General features: G+C 36.1%; 1 protein-coding gene across 1 annotated transcript in view; it reads right to left on the minus strand.

Annotated features, from left to right (window-relative positions):
* The window catches only part of LOC110465159 (glutamine--tRNA ligase-like), a 50,073-nt gene that overhangs the window by 17,087 nt on the left and 5,741 nt on the right, over positions 1 to 27,245 (minus strand). The window contains exons 5-22 of the mRNA XM_021520780.1: positions 26,239 to 26,303; positions 22,853 to 22,912; positions 22,255 to 22,309; positions 21,769 to 21,840; positions 18,479 to 18,564; positions 17,323 to 17,409; positions 17,070 to 17,169; positions 16,148 to 16,335; positions 15,491 to 15,621; positions 13,484 to 13,576; positions 13,082 to 13,219; positions 12,204 to 12,291; positions 11,607 to 11,692; positions 10,678 to 10,837; positions 9,963 to 10,055; positions 7,859 to 7,986; positions 7,356 to 7,422; positions 6,880 to 7,005 (exon numbers count right to left, since the gene is read on the minus strand). Of these exons, the coding sequence (XP_021376455.1) occupies positions 6,880 to 7,005; positions 7,356 to 7,422; positions 7,859 to 7,986; positions 9,963 to 10,055; positions 10,678 to 10,837; positions 11,607 to 11,692; positions 12,204 to 12,291; positions 13,082 to 13,219; positions 13,484 to 13,576; positions 15,491 to 15,621; positions 16,148 to 16,335; positions 17,070 to 17,169; positions 17,323 to 17,409; positions 18,479 to 18,564; positions 21,769 to 21,840; positions 22,255 to 22,309; positions 22,853 to 22,912; positions 26,239 to 26,303 (1,823 nt within the window). The remainder of the gene's footprint in view (positions 1 to 6,879; positions 7,006 to 7,355; positions 7,423 to 7,858; positions 7,987 to 9,962; positions 10,056 to 10,677; positions 10,838 to 11,606; positions 11,693 to 12,203; positions 12,292 to 13,081; positions 13,220 to 13,483; positions 13,577 to 15,490; positions 15,622 to 16,147; positions 16,336 to 17,069; positions 17,170 to 17,322; positions 17,410 to 18,478; positions 18,565 to 21,768; positions 21,841 to 22,254; positions 22,310 to 22,852; positions 22,913 to 26,238; positions 26,304 to 27,245) is intronic.

The following is a 27,245-nucleotide window of genomic DNA, read 5'->3' on the forward strand; positions in this document are numbered from 1 at the left end:
TCCCCCCCCCCCCCCCCCCCCCCGTTCAAATATCTATTGATATCATTAAGTATAGTATACGAGTAGTTGTTTAATTTTGCGAGGCTAGAACTTCTTGGTTGCCCCAAACAGAACTTAATTGCAAGGATTAAGTTTTGCAAAACACTGCCAGGTAAAAATATTGAGGTCATGATGGTACTTGGGTAATGAGATTTTTCAAAATGTATTTTATCAAAATAAAGTAAAATACGATCCTGAATTGTTGTTTTATCTTCAATATTCAGTATTAAACAGGTGCACACCTTTTCTTTTCTTTATTTCTATATATATTCACACAGCTTATCATTCAAGGTATTTGTACTCACTGGGTATTTAATTTTATTTAACTGTCTATACAGTGAAAATAAATCCCCCACTAATAATACTTACTATACAGTATATGCAGGTGACGCTTTCGTCTTGAACCCAAGGCTAGAGGATAGTAAGGTACACGTGACATTTGTAATTACCCAGTACAGTTGTTGTCACACTTCTACACACCCGACAACACATCACCCAGACAAAGATACAATGCCATGTCTGATGTAGTTTTTTTTATGATCTAGGTGGTGATAAGTATTCCAAAAACAGAAAGCATCCTCTGTGCAACTCTATAGGTACATAAGACTTGTCTGCAAAATTTAGCGTTACACCAACATTTATTGCATGAGCGTCTGCAGTACATCAATGCCTTATTTAAGATGTCTCTACATGCGGAACACTTTGAAAATGTTACATGACCATGATATGATGGCCCAGATTGGGACACACACTGAGCAGGAAATGTAGCTGGCGTCGACAAAGGGAGTGACAAAGGAAGCGGTCAGAAGGAACGACGTTAGTGCACCACAATGCATCTGTAAACACTGGACTTCGTGATAAAACAGACACAGACAATTTCACAAATAGCAATACAAATATCTAAGGGCAATTTAACAAAGAGTTCTTTCGAAAGGACCCTTTATTTTATCGGTGCATGCAATGCAGATGTTCAATAAATATGAACTCTCCATTTCTGTGATGGCCCATGTTTGACTACATCTGATGGGAAAGGTGGTCGCATCAGATGAACTGTCACCCGTACACTGCATGACACAGCAAATTTATATCCACACTTAAACAGTCAAGCTGATTCTAGACTTTGTCTTGCCTTGCACTGCTGATGAGTTTTAATTGTACTAAGAGTTCAGTTTTCTTGCCTTACGATTAGTTGCTTTTACCAAAGTGTCTATAGCATAGTTTCATGGTCAAACAGAAAAATATTTGCTTCCCGGCAATCTTTAAAATATTTTTCAGTGATTGTATAACTTATCTTTTACAACAGCCTGTTCCTACATGAATTGGGAAAATATAGCATTATTTTTTAGCTAGGGGAACAGCCTGTATTTGACTGTAATACCATTATCCTGGACTATTTTGTTATACAGAACAAGTCAGCTAAAGTTTTAAACATATATTGACCACTGTGACCTTGAAAATGGTGGAATGTCATGCATTCATTTGAACATAGTCCTTCATTCAAGCATGTTACTGGCCAAATATCATCACCATTGGCCTTTTGCTTTAGAGTAAAAATCTGTTATAGGTTTTTAACATATTTGACCCCTGTGACCTTGAATATATGCCAAGGTCATTCATTTGAACAAACTTGGTAGCCCTTCATTCCAGCATGTTACTGGCCAAATATCATTATTCTAGGCCTCTTGATTATTCAGAAGAAGTTGTTTAAAGGTTTTTAACATATTTGACCCATGTGACCTAGAATATAAGTCAAGGCAATTCAATTGAACAAACTTGGAAGCCCTTAATCCCAGCATGCTACTGGCCAAATAACATTATCCTAGGCTTCTTGGTTATTCAGAAGAAGCTGTTTAAAGGTTTTAAACATATTTGACCCATGTGACCTTGAATATAAAGAAAGGTCATTCATTTGAACAAACTTGGTAGCTCTTCACATCAGCATGTTACTGGCCAAATATCATTATTCTATAGGCCTCTTGGTTATTCAGTAGAAGTTGTTTAAAGTTTTCAACATATATGACCCCTGTGACCTTGAATATAAGTCAAGGTCATTCATTTGAACAAACTTGGTAGCCCTTCATCACAGCATGCTATTGGCCAAATATCATTATACTAGGCCTTTTGGTTTTTGAGAAGAAGTTGTTGAAAGGTTTTAAACATGTTTGCACCCTGTGACCTTGAATACAAGTAAAGGTCATTAATTTGAATAAACTTGTAGCCCTTCATCCCAGCATGCTACTGGCCAAATATCATCACCCTGGGCATTTTGGTTATTCAAAAGTTGTTAAAAGTTTTTAACATATTTGACCCCTGTGACCTTGAAAATAGGTGAAGGTCATTTATTTGAACAAACTTTGTAGTTCTTCATCCCAGTTTGCTTCTGGCCAAATATCATCACGCTAGGCCTTTTGGTTATCAAGAAGAAGTTGTTTAAAGTAAAATATTGACGCTGGTCGACGGCCAACGGCTGCCACAACATGGCATAAGCTCACTTGGCCCTTTGGGCCAGGCGAGCTATAAACCACTGGTGTTATATTAATATGTTTTATATGCAAATAACTTGATTAAATGTCCCCAGTATGCAACTCTGTCCAGACAGTGTCAGTCAATCAGAAAATTGATGAAGTGCCTGATACCTGCATGTGTTCAGGGATTTGTACTTGGCAGTAACACTTTTGATAGGGCTTGGGGTATAATTGGTAGCAGTAACTGGTTTTTTTTTTAAGATCTAACAGTAATGTGTTGTCTGTTTTTTTGAATGCAACTATACAGAATCATTTTGGGGGGGGGGGGGGGGGGGAATGCAGTATTCCCCCCCCCCAAAAAAAGAAAGAACTGTGTACTAAGCGTTCCAAGATATTATACCAACACAAATACCAGTATTTAACATAAATGCATACTTAATTCGTTTCTTTTTCTTTTTCCAGTCTCCAACTTGGCAGTCAGATTTCCAAATGTTGTTAAAGGAAGATGAGAGAGAGAAACCTATATACAAAGTCTGATGCGAATTTATAAAACAGTGGCTGAGTTGTGTTTTGGAATCAACTTTTGTTTAGTATATGAGGTCAAGGTCTAAGATCAAATTGAAGTCAATAGGATGCATCACACCACCTTCCCATGATGTACTTATATACAAAGATTGATGCCGATTCATAAAACAGTGTCTGAGATATGCTCAGGAAACCATTATTTGAGTACTTAAGATTAAAATCTAGGTAAAATTGAGGTCACAATGACCTTGTTTAAGGATGCAACACATCACCTTCCCGTGATTTACATGTACATGTACCTATATACAAAGTATGATGCCACTTCATGAAACAGCTGCTGAGATATGCAATCAGCAAGGTCGGACGGACACACGGACAAAGCAAATACTATATATTTACCTGATTCTGTCCATTTTTGAAACATTCAATATTTATCTGTATTGTTTTAAGATTCAGTATTACCATTAATTAAGAATGTGATTTACACACTATTCAAGTTAAGTTTTAGATATAGTTTTAGATATGAGATGAAAAATGGCTGCTCCAGGGGAGCCTCAAGACTCGGTCATGATATCCTTTGTGTGTACATGTGTTTTTATGTTCAGTTGTTGAAATTTATAAAATTACATATAACTTCATAAGATCCCAGAAAATGAGAAATTATAGACTACATACATTGTATCTAACATCTCAGTTTTATTATTTCTTTATTGCACTTTTCTTTTTTTGAAATTAGGTTGTTGGATTACTGTGATTTTGTTTCACTTCTAATATGACTGCTGAAGACTGGTCTAAACAATTGTGGTTTTAAAAAAGGGAGGCTACTCCTACACAGCAGTCAACTACATATTAATTAAATGATTCTGTGACAATTAAGTGTTTATAAACTAAAATTGTCCTAAAGGGCTTAATAGTCACACGGTATCAACTGCTCCGTCTATTTCAATTTGTACTGTTTTGGGATCAAGTATTTGCAGACAGCTCTTCGTTATTCAACAATAACAGATCCGAGTCATTACTTGTTTTCATCGTTAACACTCCAGAAATGTAATGAATGTGGTGAACATCACTGATGACAACACAATGGTGGTATTTTAAGGTAAAAATAACACCTTAAGTCAATATAAGGATTTGTTTAGTTGCAGAAGTATACGATATATTGAGCTATCAGGAAACTCACATTGGTTATGTACATGCTCATTGAAGACTCTTCAGTCTTTACCACGAACAAAGAAAAGACATTGAGACAGATCGTCTTATATTGGGGTCTGTTATTTCACAGACAGTAAATCATGAAATGTTAGATATTATAATATAATAATAATAGTACTGGACGCGGCAGTATGCCTATATATCCAGATTAACTATGCTGACATCCCAACGACAGATAAGTTCATTATTGTCAATTTCAGGATTATAAAGACTTTCTGTTTGTCCCCAGTACTTATCCAGCTGAGCTTCAAAAGATATTGGTTTATTTGTTGGATTTCGTTCAAACAGGTAATGATTTGTAAAGATGAGATATGAACCAGTGGAATCTTCCAAAGGTACACAAGTATAACAACTTTGGTGAATGCCGGGGAAAAAGCAATACATTTTTAAGTTATGCTCTGAACAAATTTCATATCAGAAAATGAATATGTGTATTTTGGGGTGTCAGACCCCTCATCAGTAAACTTTGCCTTCCAGAAGTTTCATGCTTGCCAACTTTTTGTGAAAAGACTTGAATTTATTTGCCATTTCTGTTATAAACATCATATTGGTTAATTGGGGCTATCTTTCTTGATGTAGATTTTTTCAATGCGCATGGGTAGATGCCCTACCATAGCAATGAACTGTTCGTTGCTATGCAGAAATAGCCAAAATATGGTGTTTTTGGACAGTGATCATGCAGAAATGAAAGCCTCCGCATGTGACAAACAAAAATTCCTTTCTATGAATAAACACTGGTATGACAATGTTTAAGCATGTCAAATATTTATTTGTTTGTTGCATGCGGAGGCTTTCAAAAATTGAAGAGCAGTTAGTTAATTTCCTTCTAAATGGCCAATTTTCAACCAAAAAGTGCACAACAGACGATATTTACGTATTTTATAATGAAATGCTCGTTGATGTCTCTCCTTGTAATGTCATATCTCCTAAACCAGTTGTTGAATGAATATGAAATTTCATATTTGCGTACTTCATTTATTCCAGATTATGAATATAAACAACTATTCCTAAATCACCGATGAGGCCAGAAATAACCCTTAATGCCCCTGGTCCTTTTCGTGGGGGAATTTATGCATGCTAGGAATTGAAAGCATAAATAAAATGTGTGTATGTAAAATCGAGGGCAAAACATTAAACTTTTAAAGTGCATCTTTTGAGTTGTTCTTTCAGATGAATCATAAGATATTAGAAAATAGGAAAAGGTTAGCAAATTCACTGGCTGAAAATACTAAATGTACGGTACAAAATTGGGAAACTTCAAAAAAGGGAGAGTTGGCAAGCATTAGTTTCTAAAGTAAAGAAAGGTTAGTGAACAAAGGGACATTTATAAATTGGGACGCGAGACTCGACTTCTGTATGTAATACTCAGCCTTTCAGAGATGCACAATTACAGCAAATTTGGTGAATATAGGTAAAATTCAAACAATACGATGTTGAGAGCCAGCCAAAAAAGCCTCCACCAAAACAAAGTCCATCATAGAAAGGCGTATAACAATAGGCCCAGTGTGCTAGTATTGTTCCCCTGGATATTTAAGCAATCATGGAAAATAATCTCATTAAAGGAATTTTGCAAATATTTGCACATATTGAGTCTCTTTGGGTTAAGGAGGTGCCAGACTAAAAGGATGAGATCATTTTAAAATAATCTGCACTGAAGGAGGAATTTTAAGATTTTTCTCTGGTAACCTCTATTGAGCCCCATCCTGCTACATTTTGGGGAGCCAGACCCTCCATTTTTACAATGTTGAGTCCTCTTGATCCAAGGATATTTCATACTAAATTTGGTAAAAAAAGGTCATCGAAAGTCATTTCTTTGAATGAATTCTTCTTTATTAAGAAGTTGTTTACATAGATTTTTACACTTTTGATCCCTGTGTCTTTTAAAGTAGGTCTAGGTCATTTACTGGATAAAACTTTATACTATTCTATCCCAGCATGCTATTGGTCAAATATCCTCACACAGGCCCTCCTTGTTATTCAGAAGGAGTTGTTTGCAGATTTTCAATGCATTTGACACTTGTGATCTTGAAAGTAGGTCACAGTAAATTATTTGAGGCTATTTTACAACACTCCATGCTAGTTACCTATTCCATCTTTGCGTATTGCAGAGTTATCTTCTCTTGGGAGCAGGTATTGATTGTTACGTCACTTGTTTTTGAGAGTAACGTCATCAAATTTTGAGAAAACGCCGTCATTTTCTCACACAAACCAATGACGTAACAATCAATACCTGCTCCAAAGAGAAGATAACTCTGCAATACGCAAAGATGGAATACTGGCCAAGTAACATCACTCTGTGCCTCCTTGAAATTCAGAAGAAGTTCCTTAAAGGTTTTAACATATTTGACCCATGTGACCTTGAAAGTAGGTGAAGGTCATATATTTGAGGAAAATTATAGCACTCCATCCCAGGTTCCTATACCAGCCAAATATCATGATCCTAGGATTCTCAAATTCATAAGAAGAAGTTGTTTAAAGAAATAGTTGACGGATGACGGACAACACAAGTACACCATACCATAAGCTTACTTTGTGTATAAAGGTGACCCAAAAAGTACCCAAGTAAATCTATACATGTTTTATCCCATTTAAGAGTTCCTCAACAAATACCAGGTTTAAGACAAATGAACTTCCTTACCTTTGTAGAGGTAGTATCTCTGTCTACAGTGAAAAATCCTACACGTTCAAACTGGAATCTGTCATAAAGTTTAGCATTCTTCACCGAAACATCCACATAAGCATTAGGTATAACCTGCATAGAATTCTGAAAAGAAGAAAATACAATGTAATACATTTAGTTTAGATATAATACATGAACTTTGCTAGTATAGAGCAAACAAAATAAGTTTACTTGTCCCTGTTTCAAAATCATCTTCAAATTCAAAATCCTAGCTGTTTGTCAGTCAACACAATACAGTAGTGCTCTTCTTGATCTTTCTCCAAATCTGACTGAGTTGTGTTCCCTTTTATCAGACAAACGTGTTCTATTAAATACTTTAATGTGTGGAAATCAACTTTGTTTTATCCCATCTGTAAACTTTGAGACATAAATGAATTTTCTTTCTTAGTATAAGCATAATGTTTTCAAACAATAAATATTGAAGAAGACATTACCTTGTTGATATCAGTTAAAAATCCACCAGGAACAACATTCTTATCCTCAGGATGTTTATGGTGAAATCTGCAAAAAGATTTATATGTAATCACTTCGTACTATAGTAAATGATGGTTCAAGGGAAGTAACTCCATGCAAAATACAAATACAGTAAAAAAAATATTATCAAACATCGTTTTACACATATCTCAGGTCTTGCTTTAATAGTAAATACTTTAAATGCTTGAACCAAAATTTTCATCATAACAGTGCTCTCAATTGGCATTTTTTCCTCACTTAGTCCTTTGGGAAAAAAAGTTTCAAAAACAAAAGCTTTCACAATGGAATTGAATCACTTTCAATCAAGTTTCAACAATTTCCCAATTTGTTATCTTTTTGTTTTTTAATTGTTTTCTGGAAAAATACTGTTGATTTTTTATGACTTTTTAGCCATGATGCTGTCATATAACACAAAATTATCAATATATGATAAGGAGATATAGAATTTACTAGCAAAACTTACAGAATCTCATACAAGCGGACTTCACAAACAAGGGGTTCACACACCCAGTGGATGAAACCTTTAGGCTTGTCCGTCTCCGCTGACCGTTTACAAGAAGCTAATAACTCACAAACATTTCCGTCATCATCCTAGAATAAAATAAAAATAATAATGATAATTTGAGGTTCTTATATACCGCTTTATCAAAACCTGGTTCGTATGTTGTCTCAAAGCGATTCACAAATTATTATCTGTTGTTAAATAAAACATACATATCTGTATGATTTGTATAAGTAATTATATGCCAATGTACATGATGGTGGGAGGAGATACTATATTACTTCATCAATCTATACTGCTTTGAAAACAAATGTCCAAAGTCAACAACCAGATTAGTGGTGGCTATACAGTGGGACAACAGGATTAGTGGTGGCTATATAGTGGGGCAACAGGATTAGTGGTGGCTATATAGTGTGACACCAGGATTAGTGGTGGCTATATAGTGTGACACCAGGATTAGTGGTGGCTATATAGTGTGACACCAGGATTAGTGGTGGCTATATAGTGGAACAACAGGATTAGTGGTGGCTATATAGTGGGAAAACAGGATTAGTGGTGGCTATATTAGTTGGACAACTGGATTAGTGGTGGCTATATAGTGGGAAAACAGGATTAGTGGTGGCTATATTAGTTGGACAACTGGATTAGTGGTGGCTATATAGTGGGAAAACAGGATTAGTGGTGGCTATATAGTGGAACAACAGGATTAGTGGTGGCTATATAGTGTGACACCAGGATTAGTGGTGGCTATATAGTGTGACACCAGGATTAGTGGTGGCTATATAGTGTGACACCAGGATTAGTGGTGGCTATATAGTGTGACACCAGGATTAGTGGTGGCTATATAGTGTGACACCAGGATTAGTGGTGGCTATATAGTGTGACACCAGGATTAGTGGTGGCTATATAGTGTGACACCAGGATTAGTGGTGGCTATATAGTGGGAAAACAGGATTAGTGGTGGCTATATAGTGTGACACCAGGATTAGTGGTGGCTATATAGTGGAACAACAGGATTAGTGGTGGCTATATTAGTTGGACAACTGGATTAGTGGTGGCTATATAGTGGGAAAACAGGATTAGTGGTGGCTATATAGTGGGAAAACAGGATTAGTGGTGGCTATATAGTGTGACACCAGGATTAGTGGTGGCTATATAGTGTGACACCAGGATTAGTGGTGGCTATATAGTGTGACACCAGGATTAGTGGTGGCTATATAGTGTGACACCAGGATTAGTGGTGGCTATATAGTGGAACAACAGGATTAGTGGTGGCTATATAGTGGAACAACAGGATTAGTGGTGGCTATATAGTGGGAAAACAGGATTAGTGGTGGCTATATAGTGTGACACCAGGATTAGTGGTGGCTATATAGTGGGGCAACAGGATTAGTGGTGGCTATATAGTGGGGCAACAGGATTAGTGGTGGCTATATAGTGGGAAAACAGGATTAGTGGTGGCTATATAGTGGGAAAACAGGATTAGTGGTGGCTATATAGTCGGACAACAGGATTAGTGGTGGCTATATAGTGTGACACCAGGATTAGTGGTGGCTATATAGTGTGACACCAGGATTAGTGGTGGCTATATAGTGTGACACCAGGATTAGTGGTGGCTATATAGTGTGACAACAGGATTAGTGGTTGCTATATAGTGGCACAACAGGATTAGTGGTGGCTATATAGTGGAACTGGGATAACCCCATTAATGGCGGCCGAGATAGTGGGACAACTTGAATAGTGGTGGCTTGATACTGGAACAACCAGATTAGTGATGTCTGTATGGTAGGACGATCTGATTAGCGGTGGCTGACATAGTGGGACAACTCGATTAATAGCAGCTGAGATAGTAAGACAACTTGAATAGTGGTGGCATGATAGTGGAACAACCACTGGATAGTTGGACAGTCTGATCAGTGGTGACTGGCATAGTGGGATAACTGGATAAATGGTAGCTGGACGTTGAGACAACCTGATTAGTAAATCATTTTAATTGATATTTATTATCCTTATATAATTATACTCGTTATACGAATTAAACCAGTTTTCTATCTTCAGTTCTCACCTTTATCACTTTTTCTACTGTTATAACATAGCCAGTGTGACGAAGTCCTACTGGCTGGTCAGTGGACAATCTTTTGTAGTTCTTGTCAGATTTCTGAAACATATAATTCAAAATATACTCACAAAATACAAATATTGAACGCTGTTCCTTAATTAACTGTAGGGGAGAGGAGGGAGGTATTTTTTCAGGGATCCCATCATCTATAAAATCTTAAAAGAGATTAAATATAAGGAATGGTAGACAGATCTGGTCTTAACCCCACCACCCATAATATACAAATAAAGGTGCCTCCCATGTTTAACGATTTACTGATAAGTAATGGAACAGCCCTAATATAATCCACAAATAAACTCTTTTACAAATATATTTTTTTCACAAATATCAGTTTCATAAAAACAGTCTTCCTTTCTTTGAAGTTTCTCCCTTGATAGACACAGTCTTCCTTTCTTTGAAGTTGTCTCCCTTGATAGACACAGTCTTCCTTTCTTTGAAGTTGTCTCCCTTGATAGACACAGTCTTCCTTTCTTTGAAGTTGTCTCCCTTGATAGACACAGTCTTCCTTTCTTTGAAGTTGTCTCCCTTGATAGACACAGTCTTCCTTTCTTTGAAGTTGTCTCCCTTGATAGACACAGTCTTCCTTTCTTTGAAGTTGTCTCCCTTGATAGACACAGTCTTCCTTTCTTTGAAGTTGTCTCCCTTGATAGACACAGCTTACCTCTCTAAAGTCGTCCCTCTCTATAAACACTGTGGCTGTGAAGGGAACCCTGTGTGAGCCCTTCGCTTCATTGGCTGGGAAGTTGGGGACGTTAACATCATTAGGGGCATCACCGAAATTTGTTATCGTCACCTTGAGTGGGTCTAATACTGCCATAGCTCTGTAACAAGTTATTTATAAGTCCAGAAAACGGTTAACCAGAAATACACAATAATGTATAATGTACGTTGAAAGAAATGCACATTATACTTTTGGTATCAGGTATTTTTACAACACAATGCATTAAGTTCCAAAGTTTTAGTCCAGACAAGCATTGCCAGTGATTTCACTTTTGAACATCTGCTATAAAATTGACTGTATGCTAACAAACCTCTCTTAGCTACACATTTCTATAAAGTTATTGGTTCAGAGATTAAGTTATGATCAGGAAAAGGCAGGTGTATAGAAAAAAATAACGTAAGTACACACGTTACAATCTCATGCTTACATTCATGTCACTACAAAGCACTGCATGTTAGCTATTTTTGAAAGCTAATATGCCAAATGAACGGTTCAAAGATGTATTAAACTAAATCCACACAAATTTTTGTCTGTCTTCTCACATAAACAAAATCCTCTAGTCTGAAGTCACCTGACCCATCACGTCATCTCTCATGTGACCCCTCAGCATGGTTGATTTGAAGAAATAGGTGTTATCACCTTCATTGTTAACGGAACAATTAAGATATAATTATGATGGTTCTAAACGTTTCTCACAACATTGCTAATTCAACTCATGTTACGTAATATGATGTTATGTATTGGACACGAAAAATGATTACATTAGCAATAAGGATGTACTGTGGCAATTTGATGTTAAGCGTTATGTGGTAAACACATAAAATGGCCTGAAATCAAATTAGGTGTGGACGTCGTTAAGAATTGCTCACCTGGGGGCGGACACATTGAGCACCTCTCGGACACATGCCTCCAACATGGACGGATGGAGTATTGTTTGGGACATGGTCACTCCCACCTGTCAAGAACAACACAGTTTCCTTCATCAGCAATACAACAAAGGGAATTGAGGATTGTTACAAAAACTCCTACATAAAAGAAGTGAGGAACCTTATAGATACACCTCAAACTTTAGAATTTGAAGTGTTACAAGACCAGTGGAGATTTTGAGTATTAAGTGGATGGCCTTCACCCCTCCTGGTTGTAGCTCTAAAGTACATTTACCTACCTGTTTGGTTAAAATACTTTTTTATACCTTTATTTTCATCTAAAAATATTGTGAGTGGTTGCATAAAAATACAACAATATATCCGATCTTCTTTCAATTAAAATATTTGAAATTATGCTATTACACCTGTTATTTATCATAATTTAATATTAAAAGGTTTCTCCCCTATCAAAAGTAATAACAATACTAGACATTAAAATTTGTAAAAAATATCACTTTATATCATATTAAAACAAAGACACCTAATTAGAGTTCACGCCATCTTCACACATATACATGTTTCCCCTATAATAAGTCATACCTTGCCACAGAAGTAGTTGATGGCCTCGGGTGGGAATCCTCTCCTCCTCAGAGCAGTCAGAGTAAACAGGCGAGGATCATCCCAGTCCCTGTACAATGTTACAACAACACTTTCTGTTAATAACTGTATAAATTTAGCTGGTCAGCACACTCTTTATAACAATCCTGGCCCTTAATAGGAAGCTTATGATATAGAACTGACTTAGTATCATTTCAAGAAAAATATAATCAAACTACAGGCAGAGCCTATATTAATCTTCTCCCTATTAGTTCTAAGTCTAAGCACAAAAATAAGCTTTAAAAATAAACGCAGTACAGTCAAACCTACCCGGTATTTTCAGAGACCATCTTTTGGAAAGCCCATAAAGTGCTTTCCTAAATCAGCTGGTCTCTTCATACAAGTAAAGTTAATATGAAATATCTGCAATGAGGTTTTTATAAAGAGTCCTTTTGACACAGATGATCTTGTTAATAAATATACAGGGGTTTTCTTGGGCAGGTTTGACTGTATTTCACAGTTTTTATGAAAAATCAGGTAATGAAATTATTTTGGCTCATGAAAGTCAAGACACTGCAGAAACAAGTAAGTATTGGTAGAATGGTTATAGGATAAAGAGCCATTATAATGTCAGAAAAAGTTACTATGAAAAAAAGATTATTTTATAACATGAAACTTTTTGGAGTGTATTTAGGTTTAGTGTGTTTTCATGGCTACAGTTGAACTGCAAATATATGGACCTACAACTAATTAGAATTAACTAAAAACATGATGACGCAGATTGTTCAAAATAATAACAGAAAATGCTCCTGAATATTTTGTGTTTGACACGTATTGTCATGGGTCCTAACTTCAATATGAGCTGAAAAATGACTCTTTACCTGACATGGCCTTCACTGATGAGCTTTCCAATTTTCCGTTTGGACACCACGGCATAGTTAAGATTGAGTCGACCATACTCCCACTGTACAGGACAGTAGGCATCCACTATGTTACACAGCCAGTAATATGATGACCGCCTAAAATAATAACATCCAATATATACTTCTCTACAGAAAGACAGGATTATCTCCCTTAGCATGGAGAATTCAAAGACAGATGAAGGGCTTTTACAATCTATTTTAACAAATCACACATAAATAAAAAATCAGAAACAAATCAAAATTTCTCCACATATCTGAATTGCAAGCTTGTTAAGGGTTGTAAGATATACAGCGTATTTAGTTTTAAACATTGAAAACGTTAATTGAAGTGAATCATTTGCATTTCAGAAGTTTACAAACCTTGACTGGAACTCCTTGGTACAGAGCGAGTGTGTGATGTTCTCCAGAGAATCACACAAACAGTGTGTGAAGTCGTAGGTAGGGTAGATACACCTATAACATACAAGTAGTCAGACAGTGTGTGAAGTCGTAGGGCGGGTAGATACACCTATAACATACAACAAGTAGTAAGACAGTGTGTGAAGTCGTGGGTAGGGTCGATACACCTATAACATACAACAAGTAGTAAGACAGTGTGTGAAGTCGTGGGTAGGGTCGATACACCTATAACATACAACAAGTAGTAAGACAGTGTGTGAAGTCGTGAATAGGGTAGATACACCTATAACAAACAACAAGTAGTCAGACCGTGTGTGAAGTCGTGGGTAGGGTCGATACACCTATAACATACAACAAGTAGTAAGACAGGGTGTGAAGTCGTGGGTAGGGTAGATACACCTATTACATCCAACAAGTAGTCAGACAGTGTGTGAAGTCATAGGTAGGGTAGATACACCTATAACAGACACCAAGTAGTCAGACAGTGTGTGAAGTCGTGGGTAGGATAGATACACCTATAACATACAACAAGTAGTCCGACAGTGTGTGAAGTCGTAGGTAGGGTAGATTCACCTATAACATACAACAAGTAGTCAGACAGTGTGTGGAGTCATAGGTAGGGTAGATACACCTATAACAAACAACAAGTAGTCAGACCGTGTGTGAAGTCGTGGGTAGGGTCGATACACCTATAACATACAACAAGTAGTAAGACAGTGTGTGAAGTCGTGGGTAGGGTCGATACACCTATAACATACAACAAGTAGTAAGACAGTGTGTGAAGTCGTGGGTAGGGTCGATACACCTATAACATACAACAAGTAGTAAGACAGTGTGTGAAGTCGTGAATAGGGTAGATACACCTATAACAAACAACAAGTAGTCAGACAGTGTGTGAAGTCGTGGGGAGAGTAGATACACCTATAACATACAACAAGTAGTAAGACAGGGTGTGAAGTCGTGGGTAGGGTAGATACACCTATTACATCCAACAAGTAGTCAGACAGTGTGTGAAGTCGTGGGTAGAGTAGATACGCCTATAACATACAACAAGTAGTCGGACAGTGTGTGAAGTCATAGGTAGGGTAGATACAGCTATAACATACAACAAGTAGTCAGTGTGTGAAGTCGGAGGTAGGGTAGATACACCTATAACATACAAGTAGTCAGACAGTGTGTGAAGTCGTAGGGCGGGTAGATACACCTATAACATACAACAAGTAGTAAGACAGGGTGTGAAGTCGTGGGTAGGGTAGATACACCTATTACATCCAACAAGTAGTCAGACAGTGTGTGAAGTCGTGGGTAGAGTAGATACGCCTATAACATACAACAAGTAGTCGGACAGTGTGTGAAGTCGTGGGTAGAGTAGATACACCTATAACATACAACAAGCAGTCAGTGTGTGAAGTCGTAGGTAGGGTAGATACACCTAGTACATACAACAAGTAGTCAGACAGTGTGTGAAGTCGTGGGTAGAGTAGATACACCTATAACATACAACAAGTAGTCGGACAGTGTGTGAAGTCGTAGGTAGGGTAGATACACCTATAACATACAAAAAGTAGTCAGACAGTGTGTGAAGTCGTAGGTAGGGTAGAAACACCTATAACATACAACAAGAAGTCAGACAGTGGGAAACACATTGTAAATACCAGATTTAGTATTGAAAGGATGGGAGAAAAAATCCATCTCTAACAGAAAGGTTATAACAGAGAAATGTCTGTCCTCATAGTCACTCCTCAGGGTGATCATCTTGACTGCCTGAAGCCTGCCTCGAGTTAGACAATCAAGAATATCACTCTCCGATGTTGAGATTTTTCTGTCATACCTTCACAGTAGGGGAAGACTCTCCCATCATTCACTTCTCTTATTTGTTCATTGGGATATAAGAGAGTAAAGGAGTGGGGGAGGGAAAATTCATTAGCCAGAAGCTAGACAAACTTGTCATGTAAGGTGGACACTTACCACTTGTCGCCAGTTCTGTGGTGAGGTGTGAACTTGATCCTGTAGGCCACAGGGTCCTTCTTTCCCTCTTCCAATATGTGCTTCATCCTCAGAGTTGCCTCCCCTTCTGCAATTTTGCCGGCCTTCATATCCTATATGTGAGAGGTAATATCATGTGTCAAACATTTACTCAAGTCCTGTCATGAAACTTCTAATTCATGTTCAACCCCTTTGCAATGTTTTTAACATCATCGTTTTGAAGCTTAAGTCCCCTTTTGTGAGGTTGTATTACCTGGTAATCAGTCTAGATTGAAATATTTTTATAATAAAGCATAATGACCACGATAATCATATTGTGTTCTTTATATCCAGCTTTTGTTTTAACATACAACTAAAATACTACCAGTGGTTGGACAAAGAATTTGTATGAAATAGCTGCATGTTCATTTCATTATATTTTTATCTGTAATTAGGGATGAAGCTTTACTTTCTACAGTGAAGATTTTTTTAACTTTGTTTACTTTTCTTTATTGAATTATTACAATTTATAAAGATACATAACTGGTATGTTAGCATGGGACTCTTTGGAAATAGAGGGTTATTTAGTATAAGGGTTGTGTATCTTTAAGCAAGTTGATAAACAATAATATTCAATGTACATTTCCAACAGTTACTCACCTCAAACAAACGTAGGGACTCTTCCTTTGATCGATTCCTCCAGGGAGAGTCAGGGGGGTTGAACCCCTTAATATCATCTGATTTCATATGACACACATAAGCAAAGCCTTTCTTTATGAGTACAACGGCAAAGTCATATAACTCTTGGAAGTAGTCGGAGGCGTGCGTGACCTTGAAGGGCTGATATCCTGTTAACACCAAGTTAACAATATTTCCACATCATGGACCAAAACACATCAATTATACGTTTTTATCTTTTTTGTCTGTATCAATATTTCCAAATTATGGCCCAAAACACATCAATTATTCGTTTTTATCTTTTTTGTCTGAATCAATATTTCCACATTATGGAGCAAAACACATCAATTATTCGTTTTGATCTTTTTTGTCTTTATCAACATTTCCACATTATGGAACAAAACACATCAATTATTCGTTTTTATCTTTTTTGTCTGTAACAACATTTCCACATTATGGGCCAAAACACATCAATTATACGTTTTTATCTTTTTTGTCTGCATCAACATTTCTACATCATGGACCAAAACACATCAATTATTGGGAAAAAATACGTTTTTATTTCTGTTGTCTGTATCATCAGAATTTCAAGTTGCCACTATTCGAAAATGATGTGAATGTAGATTGTTTAGATTGTAGTGTAGACATTTTTTTGTGAGAACCTGAATGGCATGGTGTTAGAACCTGTCTTGGACTATTGCATTACTACCTGTAGTTGGTTTTATTCCCCTCAGTTTAAAAAGTGAAGAAAACTAACATAAATTCACATACATGTACATGCTCAACAGCAAATCCAAAAGAATTTTTCAAATCGTCTCTATAAACACTGTTAAAATGAGAGACAAAGTTCTAGACTTGCTACAAATTTGTATGCTATGCAGCTCCTAGTTCTGCTCAAACCTACCTAGCCACTGAACCATATCCAATATGGCTGTAAAAAATTTCTCCTCCTCCTTCTCCGGATTCGTGTCATCATACCGCAGATATGTGAAGCCACCCATGGCCTGTAATAGCCAAGAGGACAGATTTTAAACCACTTATATTTGATTTATTTCTCTTCAGTTTCTCCATTTTTCATATTAAAAGTACATTTAACTTTATATGGTCTAAAATGAACAAGAAACAAAGGTTCAACACAAGCAAAAACAATGGTATACCTTGGCAAATCCGAAATTAAAGTTGATGGCTTTTGCATGTCCAATATGGAGAATTCCATTTGGCTCTGGTGGGAATCTTGAATGGACCTAGAACAGAAAATAGGAATCGCTCCATTTTATTGTCTTACATGTACACAGAAATATATCTCAAGTCTGTACTGTCGAAAAGGTGACAATGTCTTTATATAACCATTTTGGTTTATTTATGAAATAATGTCCAAAAATAAAGTAAGAAATGTTGTACATATCATTTATTCAGGAGTAACTACACATACAATGTAACATATCTACTATACTTGTTCAGCATTCTTATGGGAAGAACCTGTATAACTGGAGTTACTGAGGATATATACTGGGAAGGACCTGTATAACAAGAGTTACTGAGGATATATACTGGGAAGGACCGGTATAACAAGAGTTACTGAGGATATATACTGGGAAGAATCTGTATAACAAGAGTTACTGAGGCTATATACTGGGAAGGACCTGTATAACAAGAGTTACTGAGGATATATACTGGGAAGAATCTGTATAACAAGAGTTACTGAGGATATATACTGGGAAGAATCTGTATAACAAGAGTTACTGAGGATATATACTGGGAAGAATCTGTATAACAAGAGTTACTGAGGATATATACTGGGAAGAATCTGTATAACAAGAGTTACTGAGGATATATACTGGGAAGAATCTGTATAACAAGAGTTACTGAGGATATATACTGGGAAGAATCTGTATAACAAGAGTTACTGAGGATATATACTGGGAAGAATCTGTATAACAAGAGTTACTGAGGATATATACTGGGAAGAATCTGTATAACAAGAGTTACTGAGGATATATACTGGGAAGAATCTGTATAACAAGAGTTACTGAGGATATATACTGGGAAGGACCTGTATAACAAGAGTTACTGAGGATATATACTGGGAAGGACCTGTAAAACAAGAGTTACTGAGGATATATACTGGGAAGGACCTGTATAACAAGAGTTACTGAGGCTATATACTGGGAAGAATCTGTATAACAGGAGTTACAGAGGCTATATACTGGGAAGAATCTGTATAACAAGAGTTACTGAGGATATATACTGGGAAGAATCTGTATAACAAGAGTTACTGAGGATATATACTGATGGTGAATGGCTGTTATGTACCTTTCCTTTGACAGCCTCCACATGTTTTTTCAGGCGCTCCATAGTATGTTCATTGATCACATATCCGTCAGTTTTGTAATTCTCACCTGTCACAATGAAAATATATATTAATTCTCACCTGTCACAGTGAAATCATGTATTAATTCTCACCTGTCACAATGAAATCATATATTAATTCTCACCTATCACAATGAAATAATCTATCAATTCTCACCTATCAGTGAAATCATATATTAATTCTTACCTGTCACAGTGAAATCATGTATTAATTCTCACCTGTCACAGTGAAATCATATATTAATTCTCACCTGTCACAGTGAAATCATATAATAATTCTCACTTATCACAGTGAAATCATATATCCATTCTCACCTGTCACAATGAAATCATATATTAATTCTCACCTGATTCAGTGGAATCATATATCCATTCTCACCTATCACAATGAAATCATATATGAATTCTCATCTGTCACAATGAATCATATATGAATTCTCATCTGTCACAATGAATCATATATGAATTCTCACCTGTCACAATGAAGTCATATATTAATTCTCACCTGATTCAGTGAAATCATATATCCATTCTCACCTGTCACAGGGAAATCATATATTAATTCTCACCTGTCACAATGAAATCATATATGAATTCTCATCTGTCACAATGAATCATATATTAATTCTCACCTGTCACAGTTAAATCATATATGAATTCTCACCTGTCACAATGAATCATATATGAATTCTCACCTGTCACAATTAATCATATATTAATTCTCACCTGATTCAGTGAAATCATATATGAATTCTCACCTGTCACAATGAATCATATATGAATTCTCACCTGTCACAATGAATCATATATTAATCCTCACCTGTCACATTGAAATCATATATGAATTCTCACCTGTCACAATGAATCATATATGAATTCTCACCTGTCACAATGAATCATATATTAATTCTCACCTGTCAGTCAAATTATATAGTAATTCTCACCTGTCAGAGTGAAATCATATATCAACTTTCATCTGCCACAGTGAAATTATATAAGGGTGTCTACATAGATGACAACAGAGGTAAGATCATTTTAAAAACTTATATAAACAACTAAAATAACATTACAGGCTAGCATTACAAATTGGATCACACATAGATATAAAATAATCTGAGATATAATGAGGGAGTGCATGTTGATGTCAGATAAAAAATATACTGAAAGTGACGAATGAACAAAGTCGAAACTTCATATGATGCGAGTGTATCGCTACAAAAAAATAAAACAGAAGAGAAACAAACACTGAAGTAACACATACATTGACATGAGGTAACGACGTACCAACTTTGTGGAAGTAAACACTGAAGTAACACATACATTGACATGAGGTAACGACGTACCAACTTTGTGGAAGTAAACACTGAAGTAACACATACATTGACATGAGGTAACGACGTACCAACTTTGTGGAAGTAAACACTGAAGTAACACATACATTGACATGAGGTAACGACGTACCAACTTTGTGGAAGTAAACACTGAAGTAACACATACATTGACATGAGGTAACGACGTACCAACTTTGTGGAAGTAAACACTGAAGTAACACATACATTGACATGAGGTAACGACGTACCAACTTTGTGGAAGTAAACACTGAAGTAACACATACATTGACATGAGGTAACGACGTACCAACTTTGTGGAAGTAAACACTGAAGTAACACATACATTGACATGAGGTAACGACGTACCAACTTTGTGGAAGTAAACACTGAAGTAACACATACATTGACATGAGGTAACGACGTACCAACTTTGTGGAAGTAAACACTGAAGTAACACATACATTGACATGAGGTAACGACGTACCAACTTTGTGGAAGTAAACACTGAAGTAACACATACATTGACATGAGGTAACGACGTACCAACTTTGTGGAAGTAAACACTGAAGTAACACATACATTGACATGAGGTAACGACGTACCAACTTTGTGGAAGTAAACACTGAAGTAACACATACATTGACATGAGGTAACGACGTACCAACTTTGTGGAAGTAAACACTGAAGTAACACATACATTGACATGAGGTAACGACGTACCAACTTTGTGGAAGTAAACACTGAAGTAACACATACATTGACATGAGGTAACGACGTACCAACTTTGTGGAAGTAAACACTGAAGTAACACATACATTGACATGAGGTAACGACGTACCAACTTTGTGGAAGTAAACACTGAAGTAACACATACATTGACATGAGGTAACGACGTACCAACTTTGTGGAAGTAAACACTGAAGTAACACATACATTGACATGAGGTAACGACGTACCAACTTTGTGGAAGTAAACACTGAAGTAACACATACATTGACATGAGGTAACGACGTACCAACTTTGTGGAAGTAAACACTGAAGTAACACATACATTGACATGAGGTAACGACGTACCAACTTTGTGGAAGTAAACACTGAAGTAACACATACATTGACATGAGGTAACGACGTACCAACTTTGTGGAAGTAAACACTGAAGTAACACATACATTGACATGAGGTAACGACGTACCAACTTTGTGGAAGTAAACACTGAAGTAACACATACATTGACATGAGGTAACGACGTACCAACTTTGTGGAAGTAAACACTGAAGTAACACATACATTGACATGAGGTAACGACGTACCAACTTTGTGGAAGTAAACACTGAAGTAACACATACATTGACATGAGGTAACGACGTACCAACTTTGTGGAAGTAAACACTGAAGTAACACATACATTGACATGAGGTAACGACGTACCAACTTTGTGGAAGTAAACACTGAAGTAACACATACATTGACATGAGGTAACGACGTACCAACTTTGTGGAAGTAAACACTGAAGTAACACATACATTGACATGAGGTAACGACGTACCAACTTTGTGGAAGTAAACACTGAAGTAACACATACATTGACATGAGGTAACGACGTACCAACTTTGTGGAAGTAAACACTGAAGTAACACATACATTGACATGAGGTAACGACGTACCAACTTTGTGGAAGTAAACACTGAAGTAACACATACATTGACATGAGGTAACGACATACCAACTTTGTGGAAGTAAACACTGAAGTAACACATACATTGACATGAGGTAACGACGTATCAACTTTGTGGAAGTAAACACTGAAGTAACACATATACATTGACATGAGGTAACAACGTACCAACTTTGTGGAAGTAAACACTGAAGTAACACAAACACTGACATGAGGTAACAACATACCAACTTTGTGGAAGTGTACAGCTTCTCCAGCCACCTGCATAAAGCTCTTTATTGATCCGTCAGGGTTCAGGACTGAAACACAGCGCGAATAGTGCACACAGTTTTCAGTACATGTATCATCACATGTTAAATTAGAAAATTACTGATATTTCAGAACTATTAAATACGGACTGCTAAAGAATGCGATATAAAGAGCTCATTAAATATCAATATTTTCAACAAAAGAATTCTTTTTATCAAATATTTGATAAGTTTTGACCACGGCGACCTGAGAGGTAAAGGGATCTTGGTTTGTAGATGTCTTAGGGATTAAGATCAACACACGATATACAACATAGAGTGTTGAACTATTTGTTGTTATTTGTTTTCAAGTCTCTGTGGCTCTGACCTCAGAAGTGATAAAACATAGTTCTTCTAATTAAATTTTCTCTCATTTTTTTGGACAGGATCAGCAATTGCCAAACAACAGACTAGCTAGTAACTTACAACTTTCTGTCTGTGGTTCTTTAGACCGAGATTCATTCTGCTTGGTATTTTCAGCCTGAAAAATCATAAATGCATTATTTAAGCATTGAACTTGCAATATGAATGTCAACTAGGCAAAGGCAATTCTATGAAGTGCACTAGTGCTTTATGCTTGTCCAGTTGGCAGTTCAATACTTAAATTTACCATTTTAGTACCTGTTTATCTCATAGAAAATTCAATTACACTTATTCAGCAGTTGTTCAGATATTATTCTTATATGCTTCAGTAAATAGAACAGCCACATCTGTCTAGGGAGTGTTATGACGTCATAACAGTGAGGCTGTCAACAATCGGCTCGTGGCATTCATAGCCGTAATGAATGACATCTGAGTGCAGTAGGGTTATATTGTAACAATGCCATATGATGGTAAATGTAAAAGAATAGTTCAGCACCAGTATGGAAATTATGATCCCTATTATTAACGGTAAAACTAATTAATGTAATTTTTTGAAAGTTTTTTTCCATTTTCATATGACACCACTATTTGCTAATACATTTAGTCCACATTCATTACAAATAGATATAACATAGATGATGGCATTCCTAAGCTTATGTACCTTTTTCGTGACTGGTTTCTGTCTGTCCGCTTCTGTCTTGGGTCCCAGTAAGTGTAGCACCTGGTGAAGAAAACAAATGAAATTAATCTGGGATTAAATGCTGTCGAGTCTTAACGATTTAGCCACTTATGTTCCCAGCTACATGTACATAGCTGCGGGAATTGTAGCTTCTAGGCCCCATTGGTTTTTTTTGTGTGTGTAACAAACCATGGTACGATAACAATAAAAAAAAAAACATGATCGGGCCTAGAAGCTACGGTTCTCGCAGCTACCAGCTACAGTGACTGGACAAATATATTACTGAGACAATTTTTCAAAGAAATATTGAAAACTGTCTTCCCAAAAACACTAAGACATTATAGTGGTACATGTACATCCGATAATTACCACAATGAATGAGTAGTTGATTATTACCACAATGAATGAGTAGCTGATTATTACCACAATGAATGAGTGTTGATTATTACCACAATGAATGAGTAGCCGATAATTACCACAATGAATGAGTAGACGATTATTACCACAATGAGCCGATTATTACCACAATGAAGGAGTAGTTGATTATTACCACAATGAATGAGTAGCCGATTACTACCACAATGAATGAATAGTTGATTATTAACACAATGAATGAGTAGCAGATTATTACCACAATGAATGAGTAGCTGATTATTACCATAATGAATGAGTAGCCGATTATTACCACAATGAATGAGTAGCCGATTACTACCACAATGAATGAATAGTTGATTATTACCACAATGAATGAGTAGCTGATTATTACCACAATGAATGAGTAGCTGATTATTACCACAATGAATGAGTAGCTGATTATTACCACAATGAATGAGTAGCTGATTATTACCACAATGAATGAGTAGCTGATTATTACCACAATGAATGAGTAGCTGATTATTACCACAATGAATGAGTAGCTGATTATTACCACAATGAATGAGTAGCCGATTATTACCACAATGAATGAGTAGCTGATTATTACCACAATGAATGAGTAGCTGATTATTACCACAATGAATGAGTAGCCGATTATTACCACAATGAATGAGTAGCTGATTATTACCACAATGAATGAGTAGCCAATTATTACCACAATGAATGAATAGCCAATAATTACCACAATGAATGAGTAGTTGATTATTACCACAATGAATGAATAGCCAATAATTACCACAATGAATGAGTAGTTGATTATTACCATAATGAATGAGTAGCTGGTTATTACCACAATGAATGAGTAGCTGATTATTACCACAATGAATGGGTAGCTGATTATTACCAAAATGAATAAGTAGCTGATTAATTATTACCATAATGAATGAGTAGCCGACTATTACCACAATGAATGGGTAGCTGATTATTACCAAAATGAATAAGTAGCTGACTATTACCACAATGAATAAGAAGCTGATTATTACCACAAGGAATGAGTAGCTGATTATTAACACAATGAATGAGTAGTCGATTATTACCATAATGAATGAGTAGCCGACTATTACCACAATGAATGATGAATAGCCAATAATTTCCACAATGAATGAGTAGTTACCACAATGAATGAGTCGTTGATTATTACCACAATGAGCCGACTATTACCACAATGAATGAGTAGTCGATTATTACCATAATGAATGAGTAGCCGACTATTACCACAATGAATAAGTAGCTGATTAATTATTACCATAATGAATGAGTAGCAGATTATTACCGCAATGAATGGGTAGCTAATTATTACCACAATGAATTTACCACAATGAATGAATAGCAAATAATTACCACAATGAATGAATAGCTGATTATTACCACAATGAACGAATAGCCAATAATTACCAAAATGAATGAGTAGCCAATTATTCCCACAATGAATGAATAGCAGATTATTAACACAATGAATGAGTAGCCAATTATTCCCACAATGAATGAATAGCCGATTATTACCACACTGAATGAGTAGCAGATTATTACCGCAATGAATGGGTAGCTAATTATTACCACAATGAACGAATAGCCAATAATTACCAAAATGAATGAGTAGTTGATTATTGCCATAATGAATGAGTAGCCGACTATTACCACAATGAATAAGAAGCTGATTATTACCACAGTGAATGAATAGCCAATAATTACCAAAATGAATGAGTAGTTGATTATTTCCATAATGAATGAGTAGCCGATTATTACCACAATGGATGAGTAGCTGATTATTCCCACAATGAATGAGTAGACGATTATTACCACAATGAATTTACCACAATGAATGAATAGCAGATTATTAACACAATGAATGAGTAGCCTATTATTACCACAATGAATGAGTAGCCGATTATTACCACAATGAATAAGTAGCTGATTATTACCACAATGAATGAATAGCAGATTATTACCACAATGAATGAGTAGTTGATTATTACCACAGTGAATGAGTAGTTGATTATCACCACAATGAATGAGTAGCCTATTATTACCACAATGAATGAATAGCAGATTATTAACACAATGAATGAGTAGCCGACTATTACCACAATGAATGAGTCGCCGATTATTACCACAATGAATTTACCACAATGAATGAGTAACTGATTATTACCAAAATGAATGAGTAGCCAATTATTACCACGATGAATGAGTGTTGATTATTACCACAGTGAATGAGTAGTTGATTATCACCACAATGAATGAGTAGTACACTTATAAATGAGTAGCTGATTATTACGACAATGAATGAGTAGTTGATTATTACCACAATGAATGAGTAGTTGCTTATTACCACAATGAATGAGTAACTGATTATTACCACAATGAATGAGTAGCCAATTATTACCACAATGAATGAGTAGCTGATTATTACCACAATGAATGAGTAGACGATTACTACCACAATGAATGAGTAGACGATTACTACCACAATGAATGAGTAGACGATTACGACCACAATGAATGAGTAGACGATTACTACCACAATGAATGAGTAGACGATTACGACCACAATGAATGAGTAGACGATTACTACCACAATGAATGAGTAGACGATTACGACCACAATGAATGAGTAGACGATTACTACCACAATGAATGAGTAGCCGATTATTACCACAAAGACAATGGAGCTAGACCAACTCTACTTGACCTTTCCTTTTTAAAGAACTAGTTAGCAGACACATTCTGACACCAAAATGTATTTTTCGCTATGATTGAACATATATATATAGTCAATTATGCCATGTAACTGTTTAAAATAACTACTTCCACAGTGCAATCATTTCCATTGAGTATGATGAAGGGGGAAAATTCTCCCAATAAAATACAATCGCTTGCCTTTTAGGAACAGTTTAGTTGGTAAGGTATAACCACATTCTTTTATCTTTTACCTGCATATCCACTTCATTTTTAATCATTTTTCCATCAGCAAACTTTAGTTTATTCCTTGCCTCACCTGAAAGAACATAATAACTGTTTTTGAATAAGCATATAATACTATACATGTGTTCAGCTGATGTAACAGAGCAAATGAGTGCATTGTACAAATGGATATATTTAACAATGTCTTCAGCCAAGTGAAAATGTATGTACAGTTGTGGGATCGCACAACGTTACACGATGTGTGGTGTGCGCACGATGTGTAAACGATGTGTGCTCGAAGTGCGAACGATAAAAAATTGGACGATCATTGCTTGCGCACATTTGTGCGGACGATCGACGAACGCTGTGCGATAACAATCGCGGTTGGTGTAAATTGAGGAATGGCTTAACAATAAATACGGTTTCGTGTTTATACATATAAACTTGATTTTTTATTATGTTTCTATATTCAAGCTACATCTATAAGTTTATCTTTATGTCTTTACTTTCTTAAATTAGGAAATGGTGATTTCGGTGTTTTTAAAGGACCTTAATTGACATATGTAAAATTACAACACAGTCTCTACAACACAGGTAAACATAGCCACTTTAAACCTGGATGATGGACTGTAGTTTTCCCCCCGCTCGGGGCACTTACGTAACTCGCCAAGGTGTGAAAACCAGGTTAAGGGGAGCTATAGACCAAATGCAATGCGAATGCAAATAACAAATATTAATCGTCCAGTTGTGTTTTCATAACGGTCATACGGTATCACATATCAGCTCTATGTGTCAGACAAAGGCCAGGTAAAACTCCGGTCACTCATCAAATTGTTATTTACCTGTTCTGTTACCGAGGAGCCAAACCAATTTCTTGACAGTTTAATGTTCACTGTATACTGTGTTACAAGCATTGTAAAATTGTACATAATCTAAATTATAGAGATGAGAGAATTACAGTAATATATATACAGTGTACATTATTGCATATGAGCCTTCCATATTTTTTTCATTCCGTAATATTGATCAACAAATT

The sequence above is a fragment of the Mizuhopecten yessoensis genome, unplaced genomic scaffold (assembly GCF_002113885.1).
Source record: "Mizuhopecten yessoensis strain PY_sf001 unplaced genomic scaffold, ASM211388v2 scaffold11059, whole genome shotgun sequence".
Taxonomy (NCBI): domain Eukaryota; kingdom Metazoa; phylum Mollusca; class Bivalvia; order Pectinida; family Pectinidae; genus Mizuhopecten; species Mizuhopecten yessoensis.